Source organism: Habropoda laboriosa, unplaced genomic scaffold (genome assembly GCF_001263275.1).
Source record: "Habropoda laboriosa isolate 0110345459 unplaced genomic scaffold, ASM126327v1 scaffold5, whole genome shotgun sequence".
NCBI lineage: Eukaryota > Metazoa > Arthropoda > Insecta > Hymenoptera > Apidae > Habropoda > Habropoda laboriosa.
The window spans coordinates 3,653,963-3,670,578 of NW_017100161.1; the positions used below are offsets into that span (position 1 = coordinate 3,653,963).

Consider the following 16,616-nt stretch of genomic DNA (forward strand, 5'->3'; position numbering starts at 1 on the left):
CGTGATCGAATTTAATTAACAATGTTAGAATCGCGCCAGTGGCACACGAGGAGGAACGCGACAATGTACACGCAGACTGTGTTCGATTGGAAATAAAAGAGAGAATTTCTCTCCTTTTCTGCTCGTCCACGTGTACAGTTCGTGTTCGTTTTGTACGCGTATCAATGCGAGGGATCGTGTTCATTTTTTCCCAAGTTTTGCGCTGATTATTTCTTCTTCTTTTTCGCGCAACACTCGTTCGTCGTTAAAGGCTACGTTAAGTATTCACGTGTAACTTAAAGTGTACTTATAAATAACGAACAAAGAGAACAACGTGGCTTATCGTTATCGCATCTAACACGGCGCCAGTATAAAAATAATTAAAATTACAATACTTACAAAGATCGTCTCCTAGAGCTTTGTGTACCTTAACACGTATAATGGAATCGTTAAGTGTGTCGAGTGAAAAAGAAGACTCACCTCGAGAGAGAGCATATTTTTTCTCTTTTTTTCTTTTTGTTTAGTTTTCTGTCAAACACTCGTCCATTCTTTTCTAGATTTTCCGTGTTTCAATTTCAACGAAACGTGACTAGCAAATGTTCAAAAGTGGCGTAACAATGAAACCCGCAGAAAATAAGTACTATTTATGTAAGTACGCTACGTGCATTTGAATATTTGATTTGTTTTTTATCGTTTTGTAAAAAAAAAGAGAAACGAGAACCAGTAGCTGATGCAGGGCATAGATTAATATTTCTATGTGTCTGTGTATATATATATATATATAACTCTGTCTCTTTTTTTGCTTCTTTTTACACATTGTACTATTTCTATTCTATAGCATTGAACGTTCGTGGCGCTTCAGTGAACGCTGTCTAAGTACAAATCACACGAAATCTTCACAAACTCTATATTTGTTTCTCTTCTTCAACAGGTTAGTAAAATATCACCGGCAATATTGTAGAGACAGTCGTCTATCGTTAAGGTCTCTCGACTAACGGATCAACGATCTTACGAACTGAAAACTCGCCAATTAACATTCTTTATACGAAAGGAAGAAGAGAGAAATGTGTGAATCTCACAATTAAGTCGTCAAGTTACTTATACCTTACGTACAGAAATATACTCGAAGAAGTAAGAATATAAAGTAGCAACGGTGTCCAAATATACGCGATCACAAGAGAAAAATAAGAAAAATCGAAATCGGTCTATCAGTCCTCTGTTTTCCACTCGAAACTGTGAACCAGAGCGAGAAACGTTTTCGACTGACCAAGGTAAAGAATACTTATCATACTTATTCGTGCTTTGAACATCGTTGCTTGAATGCTGCTACGAGATCCATTTCTCTCGGTAGAGTTGAGTACGAAAGAAAGGGGTGCGATCACAGAGAAGGTACGCGGGCAAAATGGTCGCCTCGTGAGAGGGATCAAGCTTCCGTCGATCAACCAAGCTATTCCCTCTTTTGTGCACTCGTCTCGAATTTTCCGTGAAGTGAAAAAAGAACAAAGAAAAAACAGAAAACGTTGATAATCGTTTGAAAAAGCACACGTTACCCTGACCGATGTGCAACACTTCCACCCTCGTCACGGGCGACATACCATTTCTATTTACATAGATACGGAGACAATTACGAAAAAAGTAGACATTTCCCGCGTATGTTTGCGTACGTCTATAAACTATAGAGAATCTCAGATCGCCTGTTTCGTTCGAGACGCACGGAGATAATTGATAACATCTCGAGACACGAAGCGAGCTTGTTTCTTCGTTGAACGAGCGTACTGGACTGTGTTACGCTTCCTCGGAAGTGTTCGACTGGGACTTGACGATTTTACCGTTCTTTCGAGGAGATTCGTTCAAGGGTTGCGAGTCCTCTGGAACCGACTGCGGATACTTTTTATCGGGATAGTTCCACGGCTGGATGTCACCGGTGCCGAATATCTGATAGACCAGGTATGTGCCGCACGCGACGCACGCGGTCACACCGAACACTTGCCTCCACGCGTCGAGTGCTTGCTGTGAAATGAACGTAGAAAATAGCGAGAAATAGGGACAACGCCGGATTCTTCACTGTACAAGTATCTTCTTCGAGTACTAATTCGAATACTACCGTGCGTAGCTAGTGATACACGTTGAATTTTTACAGTAATTTCTCTCGAGAGTGTTTTTCAATATACGCTGATAAATTTGACCCTCGAGAGCAATTTTTTAAAATCTCAAACGAATACGGTGCCTTAAGAGTTTGTCAGATAAATGAAATTTTCACTTACGCTTTCCTGAGTGAGCAAACCAGCCACGACGGGGGAGAGGAAACTGGCGGACATGTGAATTGTTTGCGCGAACGCCAATATTGGACCTGGTAGCAAGAAATCATATGAGAAGATTCGAAAAGAATGCTGATATTTCGAAATAAATATCTACACTATTTACCGGCAAAATTTGGAGCGATGTCAACGATGCTCGCCATTGCTCCAGCATAGGCAGCAGTGATAAGAGTGACGGCTATGAACCACACGACTAAAACGAGAACTACATCGCAGCCCAGGTAGCCGATCAACACTAACATTATACCAGGAACTACTTGTGCTGTGAAAAATTCGAAACCATCACTGTTAATTAACACTGTTAAACTAATAAGAATTCTTTAAGTTAGACTAGGACTTTGAGAGGCACGTACAGGAAGCGGTGAACACTTTACGAACGTTCGTCAACGACATAATCTGTCGTGTGACGAGAACGTCAGCGACATAACAGAAGGCAACGGAGCTGAAGTAGCTACAGATGAATGGTAAACCTGAGAGAACACCATTCTGAAAAATGAACAACAGTTCTCGTGAAGAAGCTTGGTAATTCAAGATGAGACAAGTGTTTTGGAGGAAGGTTTCAAACATGTACCGCTTGAATACTGAATCCTAGAACTGTCTTCATGTACATTGGTCCAGAGATGATGAAGATATAGTGCACCCATATTCTTCCGAACGTGGTGATCCCTATTGACCATGCTGGCCAGGATGTGAGGATGGATCTCCATGGAACAGGCATACTCTTCAAGCAGAAGAACGTTATTAACCAAAAGAATATTGAATATTCGGGATGACAGTCCTTTTAAAACCTTGACTGCCACGTTGGTCACCTTTGACCCGAGATTCTTTTCTTGACAGGAGGGCCTCAAATGTTTAGAATAATTGAAGTAAAGTGAATATCGTGAATTAAAAATTTTGAACGTCACAGCTAACTACACTCTGTCCAATTTAAGAATAACCTCGATTCGCGCATGGTACGTGTCTAAGGCAGGGCTAGAACGTCCAAACTTAACCGCCTACGTTTTTCTCCGTCTTACCCTCTGCTACGCTCTCTGTCTACGCGCAGAACGGACGAAAATCGGTCCGAAAGCGAGGTTACTCTTAAATTGGACAGAGTATAGACATATTATATTCTGCTTAGAATAATGAAAATTTTCTTCTGGCCCCCCGAGAGCGCCATGTAAATCTCTGACGTGGCAATCAACAACGCGTTCGACCGAGAAATTTCGTTGAAACGAGAACGTACCTCGTTCGTCCCATGAACCTGATTTCCAACGCTGCTCTGAATGTACCGTAGCTCCTGCTGGGATATTCTCGGATGCGAGGCAGGCGTGTCGAAGGCGAAGAAGTACCAGAAAAGGCACCAGAACATACCGATGCTGCCGGTCGTGTAGAACACCGCTCTCCATCCGAAATGAGCAATGATGAATCCGCACAGTGGATAGGTTATCCCGATGCCGAAGCTGAACCCTGAATATAGATAATCTAGATGTTAGGAGTAGCTCACCCCACGACCACCCGGAAGGAAGCTGAAACATGATGCTTGTCGAATGGCTTCGCCTTGGCTCGTGTACGATTCATGCTTGGCGACGATCGCTCTTCAGCGGTGGCGTACATTTCACCCTGTAAAGCGATTCAAGTAGAGACTTAGTATGACGGGATGAGGATGAGAGCGATGCGTGACGATAGCTGGCTACAACAGTGTGGGAACTATGAAACTTCTATACCTGAAAATATCAAGAGCAAAGGTGTGGCACAGCCAGGCGAGCGACTTTTTCACCGACACTCTTCTCACTGGATATTTTAGCATTTTTTCTTATTTTTCTTTCGAAATGACAGAATAGAACAGAATAGTATGGCGAATCGATTGATCAAAGAGGTACACGCAGAGCCGTGAAATTCAAGGCTACGTTTATCTCCTCTCCAAATTTTTACAAACAAACACCCTTGCGGAGAGAGTTCAGCATTGTGTTTCTAGTGCTCGTTTGGACAAATTCGGAAAAAATTCACTATCGTGCATGGACCTCTCTGAAAGGAAAGAATTTTCGTATCTTCTCATAATCCAGCCTTGACTATTAACATGGTACAGCGTTTCATGGCGTGTTATATGAACCTCCGATCCCTCTGTTGCTTCCACAGACAGCGATAAAATCGATCGCATTGTAAACACGGTCGGTGAAGTATGAAGTAAAAAGGTGTTTGAAGAGTCAGAACTAGCAGGTGGTAGATAACAGCAGCAGAGGGATAAACGTGAGTAAGAAAGTGTTGCACGCACCAAGGCTAGCCCGAGCTACGAACGCGTACGAACAGAAAGAAATAGAACGAAATGGAACATGATGGATTGCGTTACACAGAATCGTTGCAGTTATACAGAACGTTTTATCGATCGATCGATCCGGTGGGACAATTTGAGCGAGGAGAATGATAATCGTATCGTTGCATCGATCGGCCGTGAAACAAAAGCGAATAAGAGATTTCTCCGTTCAGCTAAGAATATAAAGTAGTATATATATATATATGAAACAGTAAACGATTAGGGAGGTTATTAGCGTGTATACAAAACGTGTTTTTCCGTCGTGCCCGGCTGATTCTACCAGGTGGAAGTATACTCGGCCTTTCTCATGCTGTTGAGCGGTCGCTGTTGAGTATACCCCTCGTTCCGGCGAATTCAACCACGTGGAGCTTAAAAGGCAATCAGAGAACAAAATGCAAGAGGACCGTTTTAACGTCACGAGATCGTCGAACGTGACACGTGTGTGTGTGTGTGTATATATAGATCCGTTGATCCGGTACCGTGAATTTCGACTGAAAAAAAAACACAAAAAGCTTTCGTTTCTATTTTTTCTCTATCAATTTTTGCTTCTCATTCGAACTTCCCTTTCTCGTGTTCTGAAAGAATCTGTCAAGATCATTATTAGTAAAACATCCTCCATATATCGTTGAGATGAAAAAACGGGAAAAAGCAAAGAACGAGGAACAAAGAAGAGACACGGTTTGCAATTGGCAATATTCCTATGCGTTTTAGCGCGATCCCATCGTCGTGTGTGACAAACTTTCGCTATAAAGAAGAAAAGGGCGTTAGCGTGAGGGCAACCACTCACCTTGGAAGGAAGACATGAAACGTGAACGCTCCACCGGTGGGATCCAGTGTCCGACTATGGCGTACATCGCGGGCCACGTGAGACCCTAAACACACGTAACAGAGACATTCGAGATAATCGGGATGAAAAAAAGTGTCGTCCTGCGAAATATCGTCGCACATCGGTTTCTCTCGCGTTCTTAAGAATGTAACTTACACTGGCGATACCCTGTATACTGCGCAGAGCGATCATGAAGCCATAATGGATACCTGCTGCAGAAGGCATCAGCAAGCTACATATTGCTGTGATCAATTGCGAGCCACCGAAAACTGTCTTCGTGCCGAAGTACTGTGTCAGAACACCGCCGACGACTTGTGACAGGATGTAACACCAGTAGAACGAGCCACTGATGGCGGATTGTATGGTTGGACTCCAGTCGAATTCTCCTTGATCCTACGTGAAAAGAAACTTGAACCTGTTCTTCTTGGATCACTCTTTTTTTTTTGTGTATATTATGTACACTTTTAATTGTACAGTGTGCATAAGCGAGAAATTACAAGCACGGTTTTCAAGAACACCGGTCGATTACAGTATTCGCAGAATGTACGGAAATTCCGAGCAGAAATTATAGCTGATAATTTTTGTCGCAGATAAACACTTGTCATCGTTGCATAAGAATATAGGAACTTTGTGATTGTCTGGAGTAAATTGTAACGTGATTGTGTGGTTTTAATAGTTTCTAATTTATTTCAAGTTGACGATGGATGAAGTTTTAATGCGGTCATTATTAACTTTGCTTTTAATAGATTTCGTAATGTTTTCGCAAGGCCGATCGAGCACGTGACGTGACGTGACGTTGACGACGTCTCTTAACTCCTGGTTACGTTCGCCCGTAATCGATGCGATCTGCGTAACGTAATCGCGGCTATTACGACCGAGCAGCGTCTTGGAAAAAATAATGATACTGCGTTGTGGATGATACCTTGGAGAACGAACATTCTGAGAATGCGTGGAGAGAACGAGGGGCTTTGGGCTGGAAGTTTGGAGAGATCCGAGTTTGGAAACATGGGAAATTGGAAAGTTGAGAATTTGGGAACTTGGGAATTTGGAAACCTCCAAATTTGGAAACTTGAGAATTTGGGAACTTGAGAATTTGAAAACTTGAGAATTTGGGAACTTGGGAATTTTGAAACTTGAGAATTTGGGAACTTGGGAATTTTGAAACTTGAGAATTTGAAAACTTTGAAATTTGGAAACCTCCAAATTTGGAAACTTGAAAATTTGGAAATTTGGGAACTTGGTCACTTAGAAATTTGGAAACTTGGGAATTTGGAGACCTCCAAATTTGGTCACTTGGGAATTTGGAGACCTCCAAATTTGGTCACTTGGGAATTTGGAAACCTCAAAATTTGGAAACCCCCAAATCTGGTCACTAGGAAATTTGTTAACTTGGAACTCTGAAAATTGGGATATTTCCAAATTTGGCAGCTTCAAAAATTTTCCCAAAGACTTTCCTCCACGAACGCGATTAAAGAAGCGCTGCTCATCGATTACCACACACGAGACATAAACGCTTCAGACGTGGCGCCAAATGCGACAACAATTCTCATGATATGCAATTTCTCGCGTATCCGCAACTACTTTACCTCAGGTCTGATCGGTGTACTGTTGTTGGTGAACGTCGTGTTCAGCGTTGCGTAACAGTGTTGGGACGTCGCCGCGACATTGGTGTACGATGTCGCGGACGCTGGTTTCACCATCGCCACCATGGCGATGTTGATGTCGTTCCTCATCATGAACGAGACCGTGAATCCGGAGAACGACAGCATGTAGAGCACCACACGAGCCGGCATCATGTCTGGAAACGCGAACCGTCACTTTCATCCACACACGTATCCGCCGCGAAAACGAGCTTCTAAATGCTCCCTCTTTTCATTAACTCCGTCGACTAAACGAAACTTTTGGACATCTCTTCGCGCAACGCCTACTAGTTATTCTCACGACGAGAAACAAAAAAAATATCGCTCTTTTTCTCTTTATTTTTCGTACGAATTTGATAAATTTGAAGAGTCCTTTACCTCCCAGTTTTCGCAGGCTGCAGGGTGATCGTGTCTTATATATGGTATGATCTTCGTATCTGCGTAATAGATACAATTGATATTTTTACATAGAAACCAAGGAATGAGTTGAGTTATAGAGAGATCGGAGAGAAAAAAAGAAGAAAACGAGGGGGGAAGAATGGAATCGCGGGGATTACGATCGAAGAAAAAGAGGATCTAAATTGTCGGCTACTCTCTATCGCAAAGACACTTCGTTCTTCGTCCTATCACTTGAATGGACACTTTGGACACTAAGAATCGCGGCAAGGGGTAAGAACGGTCAAAGAAAATTCCTCCAAGTAGACGAAGAAAGAATACCTTTGGCTTCCCTGTCTGACATGTGACCGTCTCAATCTACTTCTTCTTCGATCTCAATCTACCGTACGTGTTTAATCGACATTTATGTTAGACTCGTCCTTTATTCTACTTATTCTCATTGACACAGCTATCCCAATTTAACGAGTAATTAATCGCCAACAATCACAACGTTTCTCTATTCATCTCGTGGATATTTAAAGGCAATCGCGGTTTCGTTAACTGCATCCACGAGGTCGTATCTGTTTCCTTACCCCTGAGAAGTCTCCATCTTTCTTCTCCTCGACTTGTTCCAACGTAGAGAAAAAACTTCTTCCTCGTGGATCACCTAAACACAGAGAAATCGGATGTTACAAATCGTCGCAACGATTTAACCATTAGCTTCGTTCTATCTGTATCACTATTATCGCCGTCGCAGACAGCCTGTCCGACCTGCTAGTTAGCATACGTAATCGATTCACGTAAAGCTGTGCAATCGTGAATCGGCAAAAACGAAACAACCTAACGAGTCTTCCTTCTTCTTCTTCGATCGCTACACAATGCTATCGCAATTTCACGCCGCGAATTTTTTATGTAACCAACTCAAGGTTCGAACGAAACTTATTTATCCTTGCCATCCGCGTTTATTTACCGAGTAATTCAGCTACGCGAACTGTAGCCTGTAACAACAGTCACTGGCCCTAATTGAGTTCTTTGTTTCAAGAACAAGGAATGTTCTTGTCGTTCTTATTATCACGGAGAAAAATAACCGAGGCATTTTTACGCAAGGACGAGCAGTTGAGCTAATGTCGGAGTTGCACAGAGGAAACGCGAGTTTGATAAACGGAATCGATTTTTCCTCCAACGACCCTGAGTTTCCTCTGAGTCACGCGTTTTTATCAGAGGAACAGAATCGTCCGAGGGTTGAGAATTTAATAGCGGAGCTTTGAGCGGGGGTGCGATGAAATTCCGACATCAAGTTCATATAGTAGGCATCCCACGAACGAGGATTCATCGCGAAAGGTCGCTGCGTGATGAGACAAATAGGTTATCCGTGGAACAAACGAGGTAACCTCGGCGTTCCTTTCAGGAGAAAAAACGCCTCGTTGTACTCCATTTTCTGTGATAACCTGTAACACGTGGTTACGTGTGCACAGTGAGCGTGCGTGTTCCATGGACGAGCAATTTCAACGAAGACCTCCGCGAAAATAATTACGGAGTAATATGTGATTATTTATAGTTGCGCCGGATGGAAATAAATTTCTCGCAAAACGGTCAAGTTTGAATAATTCACAGACAGTTTTCCATTCATCTATCGTGTACGATGCCTGTTGAGGAGAGTTCAGCTAATAAAATTAGCATCGTTAGGCACTCGTACTTTTTCATACAGATGATTCATCGTGTCGTTGTACTCGTGACGATTTATCAAGCTGTTGCATATGAAACAGTTGACTTCACCAGCGCATTATGTTTTCGATTAATTATTCTACGTCAATTTAAAGAGCAAAATTAGCCAAAAATTATTTTCTTATTTAACGACAGATTCTGCATGAAAGTGAACCATGGATCTAGATGAAATTCAAATGACCATGTTTTAATGTGAAAACAATTTAGTAAATAGACCGAGGTGGACAAAATTTTCGAAGACTTGCAGTTTCTTTTTCGAAATAAATGCACAAATAACTGCGGTTTCGGAATGGTCAAAGTGTGGATCATGCCTCGATTAATAAATATTTCACGCCTCGATCACTTCCTTTACAACGTAATACATTTAGTTGCGTCGCTGACATTTTCCTTCGGGTCGTGCTCATTAGTCAAACGACTATCGTGTCAGGAATTGTCATGCAAATTCGTCACCGGAAACGCGTATTGTAACAGTGACTTTCCGTGAAGCTCCGTTTTCCGTTCTCGGGAGCGTGTCTAGCACGTGCTCCAGTGACATAATTCTCTATCATCTCGCACACTTTTTCCTGCAAGTTTTCTCGTTGATACCGCGTAATCGAACTTTGTCGTATTTCACAGATCGACACGGGGGAAGTTTGTAACGTGACGAGCGTGATTTTCGAATTGAGCGTGTAGCATAATTAGCTGGAGATCGATAAGTTAGTATCGCGTGGCTGACGCCTCTGTTTCTCGAGTCTCGTGCAATCAACGCGGTCCTTTGAATTCATCGTTGCACTTTCCGCGCTGTTGAATTTACATTCAGGTTACCGTAGGATATTTAGAAAAGAGGTTTCTTGGTAAATTATTACTTAGTAAACTTCGACTTGGTAAATTTTGACTATCGTTCAACGTTATTTACCTCCGCGAAATGTCACCGCGAATGTAATCGTAATCTCGAAAACTGTTCCATCGCTGTCACATTATCATAGTGTTGCAACAACTTGACTCGGCTGATACCGCCGAAATAACGTCATCGTTTCGACTGTTCTCGAAAAATTATTCACAAGAAACACAGTCAATTGTGTCGAGCGTAAAGTGTCCACGATCTCTGATAACGCAAGGTTCAACACCAACGCACGACGACAACCGCGAAGAAAAAATGCGCGAATCGAGTGAAACTCGTTTACGAATGCAAAACCACGCGAACAACTTTGCTATCTCATCTACGTGCCGCATCATCGAAACTCGAGACGAGGGAAGAAAGAAAAGAGAGAACGAGTTCATGTCACAGAACGAATCAACGAGCAATCGTGAATTTATCATCACCGAGAAGTTCGATCGTAAATCACGAATATAATTAAACACAGAAATTGATCTACTTACAATGACGATACACCTGTGCAAACGGTACCTTTGCTTTTCTCGATCAATTTCACTGTTTACATCTCTTACAGGGAAACAGTCACGGGTTAGCCTTCGCGCGGAACTATAAGAGTTCGATGCCTTGAACGCACCTGTGTTCCTTCCTATGTACAACCTTTTTCAGAATTGTCGTCGATGCTCTCGTTACTTCCAGGTTTCGTACGATACTCCGAATGCCAATTTCTTAAAAAAAATCACCAATTTCTCGAAATTGCGTCCAATTGAAATAATTTCGCGATCGATGTTCGATACGGTGGGAAGCACGATTGCTTCGAAATTGAAGAGTTTATCAAGCAGAAGTGCAAAAGCGGAGAAGAACGTTCCGAGTAAAGCGAGATTATATCGAAAGAAGCGCGTCGCGTCGCGACGAGACTTGCGTGCAAAGTCGATTAGTGGTCGATGACTGGCGTGTTGAAGCAGCAGGTCTCAGAGAAAAGAAACATCATCCCGTACGAGGAGAACGGCCGACACTGAAAGCCAACCGGACCACGAGGCATTGACTATCTTCCAGGCCCCACCACTGCTGCGTTCCGGCCGTCTGCCGGGTGTAGGAAGTCCGCGAAGGATCGCGGCCCGAGCTTTGAACGAAGAAACGTGACGATGACTGTGTCGTTAACGCGACCAATTTCCACAACGTGATCGTCGCGTACGCACAATGGCCATCGAAGCAACGACACCGGATAATGGATCTTAATTGGATTTCGAAGATGAACAAAACGATCCAGATCTTCGTTCGGTCACATGTCTCTTCTCCTCGGACAATTTTTCTTTTGTCGCTCGAGCACGATACCGGCGATCGATTTTGTCTCGACGGAGCTTATCATGGTTGGAACGCTTGCGTTTGTAGAGACGTTCAAGTGGATCTCTCGACGAGCGCTTTTAACCCCTTAACGATCAGATTCTTCTCGACTTAATGTGCCAAAGACTGTTGGATTACTTCTAAGAACACCCTACGGAAATAATCAAGTGAGGACAAAAATATCTCCGCGTTATTTTAAACAAAGACACTAAGACTGCCACCAGGTGTGTCTGGTGTCCGTCTTCGAGTCACGCACTGCACAATGCGATACCGTAAAGTAAGCAGTTCCTAGGTATAGTTGGGGCCACGACATAGCGAGGTCGTAAATTAAACTCTGAAGAATCGGCATCGATTGATGTTGCGGCACTCAAGGCCGTGTGTTGCAGTCTGTTTGAGGGTTCCAACAATAAACGAATGCTAGCATATGATTTGGTACTTCAAGTAGAAAATGGTATTTCATTTACAAATGGAAAATATGTTAATATTAAGCTACACAATCTTTTCGCACTTTCTATCTGTATATAACACGAGTAGATAAACTAAGATGCTAAAGACATCAATAAGACCTTTACCTGTAACCGTACTTCCAAAAGCGGCTTCCCCCAGAGGGAGAAACCCTAATTTGTCCTAGCTGCATGCATATTAGAATCAGTTGACTTTCGCTGGATACAAGAATTCTTCGTACGGTCCTGACAATGGTTTCAAGTACTTATCTGCTCGTATCTCTGTCAATTTTCGGGTCCCGGCAGCTAAAACATGGTTTACTTTGACGTCTGGCCGATTTTACGACCTCGCTATATCGTGGCCCCGACTATACAAGGGGACCCCAAGTTTCTTTTTGGGTGCCCAGGAACAGTCCTTTAGAACGTTCAATAGCGTAAAGACATTTCCTCCGAGTCCGTCAATAAATAGCATACTACAAAGAATAAAAGACTATTTCTTTTTCATAATCCATTTCCAATAAAGACGATCACTCTTTTAAATTATTTCTCAGGCGTGTATAAATAAGTTTCTCGTTTATTGACAATGCTGTAACTGACATTTTAGGCGTAGAACAGAAAAGAGCGCAATATGGAAGATATGCAAGACATTAGCATAAGCGTCGAGGAATGATAATAAATATTTAAATATTTCACGTTCGTTGGTTCGGAAGTGCACGGCATTCTGCAGTAAGTTGTGCAATAATATGTCGGTTAACAGATATATTTTACTCGGCTAATATTACCTCGTGACGAAGTGATATTGTTGTATGTTATATCTACGGGATTTTTCGATCGGCGCTCTGTTTCAGTTGTTTACAATTCAGATTCCTTTCGTATATTGCGGCAACGCGGCGGCCAAGGAAACGAGCTACGTATACACAATTCCAATCGTCTAATGCTACGTTTGTAAAACAGAATACTCGAACGTTTACCTTCCCGCTTCCAAGCGGAATATCATATTTTTCAAACAATCCAGTTCCTCGTGTTCACACCCCGTTCGAACCTTTCATTAAGGATATTACAAGCTTGCAACGTGGAATTATCGCGAGTGAAACAGTTACACGCGATGTCGTTTAATCAAGCAACTCGCGAAACATTTCGCGTGCGGTAACATCAATCGAATGCGCCACGCGAAGCTCGTGAAAATTTCATTGCCACGTAAACCGAGCTAGGCTCCTAGTCGATACGACGTAACGAATGAATGATTTGCAAAAAAAAAGAAAGTCATCAAGAAACATTGTATATTTGACAAATGAAAAAAGCTTTTCTGTGTACGAGACTGTATTAGGGACGCCTCTTTTCCCGATAAGTTAGCGATAAGTAACGAAAATCATTAAGCGTAACATCACGTTTATCGCCAGACGCAATTTCCTATCTAATATTTTATTGCCCTCGTTATGTCACACTTTTGTACAAACCAGTGTATGGATATACACATACAGTCGGGGACGAACATATGTGGACACCTTTCAAAATTGGACCGAACTACTTGAGTTTTCTTGAGAAGTTAGAAGGATTAGTTTACTAGACGACTAGTTTTGAGAATTGCAATTTGTGTAGAATCGCGATGAAAATTGTCGCTGTTTACAACTTTTTTATCCGGGCTCGTAATGAAAATTTAAGAAATACGTTTCGTAGATCTATGTAAATCATGCGCACGCTGAAAATTTCATCGAAATCGGTTAACGTTGAAAAATTGTGAAAATCGCACTGTTTCACGACTTTCCGCCTAGAACTGTAACGAATCTGAAGATTCTTACATCTTTCGATGACGCTTGTTTCTCCATCCACAGTGTATATTAAAAATAAAAATAAATAAACGGTGAATTTTCGTCGTTCTTTGTTCCTCTTTTATTTCGCCACGATGTAATGTCCGCGGAATTGCAAAGGTTCCCACTAAGTGACGGGTCAATTTTCGCCGATCGATTGAACTATATACGCAGAAACACGTTCTACTCGTTTCCTTTCTACGCTAAATCCACGGAATGTCGCGTACAACAAGTGTCGTTCGATTTTTTCATTTCCTGCATCTAGTGTTACCTGACGTTTTCAACGTCAAGCCTATCCGTAATAGCGAAGCGACACAAGGTTAATGGGAAATGCATTGTTAGTATCCGTTAGGTGATCGTAATATAATTTATTGTCATACATAAGTACATGAAATTTTTTCCCACTCTTTATTCGTCAATTATGAAACGATGAAACGAGCGTTGAATTTCTGTTCTGCAGAAATTACGATGCAAATTGGATAAAAAAACAAAAAGAAACGCACATAAGCTCGTTATTAAAGGATAAACTTTGCGGCGTTAATAATCTTCGCTTTTTTGCTGCGATAACGCAACGTGAAATTAATTAAGATTACTCGACGGTTCTTACAAAGTAGAACAATATTTTGTGCAAGAGAAACAAAAAAAAAAAAGAAACGATGATAAAAATTAAATTAACAACGAATGATAAAAAAGACAGATTTTTTATCGATATACTCGCGATTTCGAACTTGTTTCGAGAACTTTAGTACGAACGTTGCGCGAAGCGGAAGAAATGCGCGCCCTCTGAATTTCGTTCTCGGTTGCATTACGCTTAATTATTTCGTAGTTGACCCTGTTAAATGGTCGGTCGCTCGATGGAAATTCTCAAGCCGGCCGGCGTGATATCGAACATGTGACAAGTTCTCGTGACTTTGCGAACTGCCCTTTGTCCTTCGATTCATGGATTTCTGGAAATCTACTTCTCCGTGTACACGACAACGTCCGTCTTACAAAATATCGAGTGCGCCTGTTCGTTACTCTTCTTACAAAACAAACATTCTCCTCCGCTCGTCTCGCCGATAGAAAATTTCCTAGACTAGCATCCTAGGGAATTATCCTGCTTCTGTAACTGGACTAAGGATTTCGTGCTGCAAACAAGCGGAAGGATTAGGGACATGCATGAGTTTAGAAGTAAATTAGGATCGCAGGAATTCCAGGGCTAACTTCGTTTATTTCACCAACCCTTTAGTTACAAACTTCGAAAAAAAAAAAACCTTTACTCTGTACATAATGAAACGAGCCACTGAGTTATATTAAACAATGTTGTATACTTCGCGCGAATAATACCATTACCAGTTACGACAATGTTGCAACAGTTCGCGGTATGTCAGAGATTACGTCAGTTTAATAAGAAATACGTCATACCGGTCCAAATTTACTAAGCCTATATATACGCCATGCCGAGGGCGTATACAGTGTTGCTTGTAACTATTTCCTCACTTCGTTTAAACTTGCAACAAATTAATTTTTCTCTCTGATAAATATCGTTGAAGAAATAAAACTACTCGTTTATTGACAGAAAATTCTCGACGTAAGATTCGTCAAGATTGGTCGGACGAAAGAAAATACTAAATGAATGGGTGTGAACGTGCTTCTCCATAGCATTCTATACACACAGTTCGCGGCTAAAGGGTTGGTAACTAAAATACGGCTCGTTACATTCACGAATAACCAACAAATACGAAATCACTCGATAATAACGTGCCCGTAGCACGTACCGGCAATCGCGATAACCAAACGCGACAGTTATCGACGACCGTTGCCACGTAATTAGTCTGTTACGAAGTTGCTATCTATTACGTCACACGAAATATCTTCGCCAATCATCGCTGAACGTGGTTCTTCTATCGCACACCGCGATACAAGATAGAAATATCGAACGTAACGACGAGACAGGACGATTGTGTCCTAACCTCAAACGGTGGTGACGCGTGCTTGGCTACGTGACTTTGAGGTTATGTTCTTACTGAACTTGGTCGCCGGAATGGGGTAGAAGAGTATGAAAACGATCGATCGTGACAGTGACTCACCGCCACTTCGTCTTCTCATCCGACGAACAGCTGCTGGAGTTTCCGCGACTTTCGGTTCCGGCTCACATTTTCTCACTGAACGCACGCGTCTCTCGTCGACGTGCTCATGCGCTCACCTGCATCTTTCTACCGACGATAGATCGTATCGCGTGATCGGCAACTTCCCTGTCATTCGTACCACCGCGAAACGCACAACGAGAAACAAACGCGCTTACTTGCCGTTCTCGACGAACAGCACGGATTCACGAACAATACGATACTTCGGCGTTGCGTGGAGGCGCCCTTGCGCCTTGCCGCTTGGAGGCGCCACGGTCACGTGACCAGCAGAGAGCAAACACGCTCGCGCGGAGAACTATTCGAAGCTACTGCGTCATGACACTGAGTCGTGGCGCCGTTTCCTTCGTCGTTTCTGCCCCGTATTCGAATCGTAATATGCTTTTTATCGATTTTCCCGCGCTGGATGAATAGTCAGTGGGCGGGTAAATACTCAAGGTCGAAAACAAGGGGTCGTTGGTGCGTGGGTGTGGAAGAGGAACGGGGATGGACGGCAGGGTGACACTTTGATTGCTCGAGCAATTCGACTTCAGGCCTGACGTAACGCAATTTTTCTTCCTGGGGTAAAATACTATTTTTAAATGGAGAAATGTAAAAATCCAATTTCTAACCACTTGCTGTATATGATAACCAGTCAGAGACTTGTGCCACAGATTTTGATAAAGACAGTTGTATCAGTAAGAAAAATTAATTCCAATTTTTTATTTAATTCAGAAAACTGAAGATTGTCAAATTTAATTAATCTACAGTACGTTAGATTTTCTTCGAAAATTGCTGACACTTAAATGTATACCCAGGGAAAGAAATTACGTGTCAAAGGGTTAAATGAAAAAATGATTCCTAGTAACTGTGACGCAAAATACCGAGGAAGAGGAGAGAAATAGCCTTT

General features: G+C 42.3%; 1 protein-coding gene across 1 annotated transcript; it reads right to left on the reverse strand.

Annotated features, from left to right (window-relative positions):
- Positions 1-1,630: 1,630 nt before the first annotated feature.
- LOC108578420 (sialin-like) lies at positions 1,631-15,918 on the reverse strand. Its single transcript, XM_017941745.1, has 12 exons — positions 15,674-15,918; positions 8,025-8,098; positions 7,435-7,493; positions 7,003-7,214; positions 5,573-5,809; positions 5,378-5,462; positions 3,523-3,746; positions 2,869-3,018; positions 2,651-2,783; positions 2,404-2,559; positions 2,244-2,329; positions 1,631-1,989 (listed from the first exon to the last, which is right to left on the reverse strand). The coding sequence occupies exons 2-12, from the start codon at positions 8,039-8,041 to the stop codon at positions 1,765-1,767; spliced, it is 1,584 nt and encodes a 527-aa protein (XP_017797234.1). The 5' UTR covers positions 8,042-8,098; positions 15,674-15,918; the 3' UTR covers positions 1,631-1,764.
- Between the last annotated feature and the right edge of the window lie 698 nt (positions 15,919-16,616).

Coding starts and splice junctions, on each gene's coding strand:
- LOC108578420 (XM_017941745.1), bottom strand. Junction 3,019..3,522: donor AGGTTCATGGGACGAACGAG/GTACGTTCTCGT, acceptor TTCTGCTTGAAG/AGTATGCCTGTTCCATGGAG. Junction 1,990..2,243: donor GTTTGCTCACTCAGGAAAGC/GTAAGTGAAAAT, acceptor TTCATTTCACAG/CAAGCACTCGACGCGTGGAG.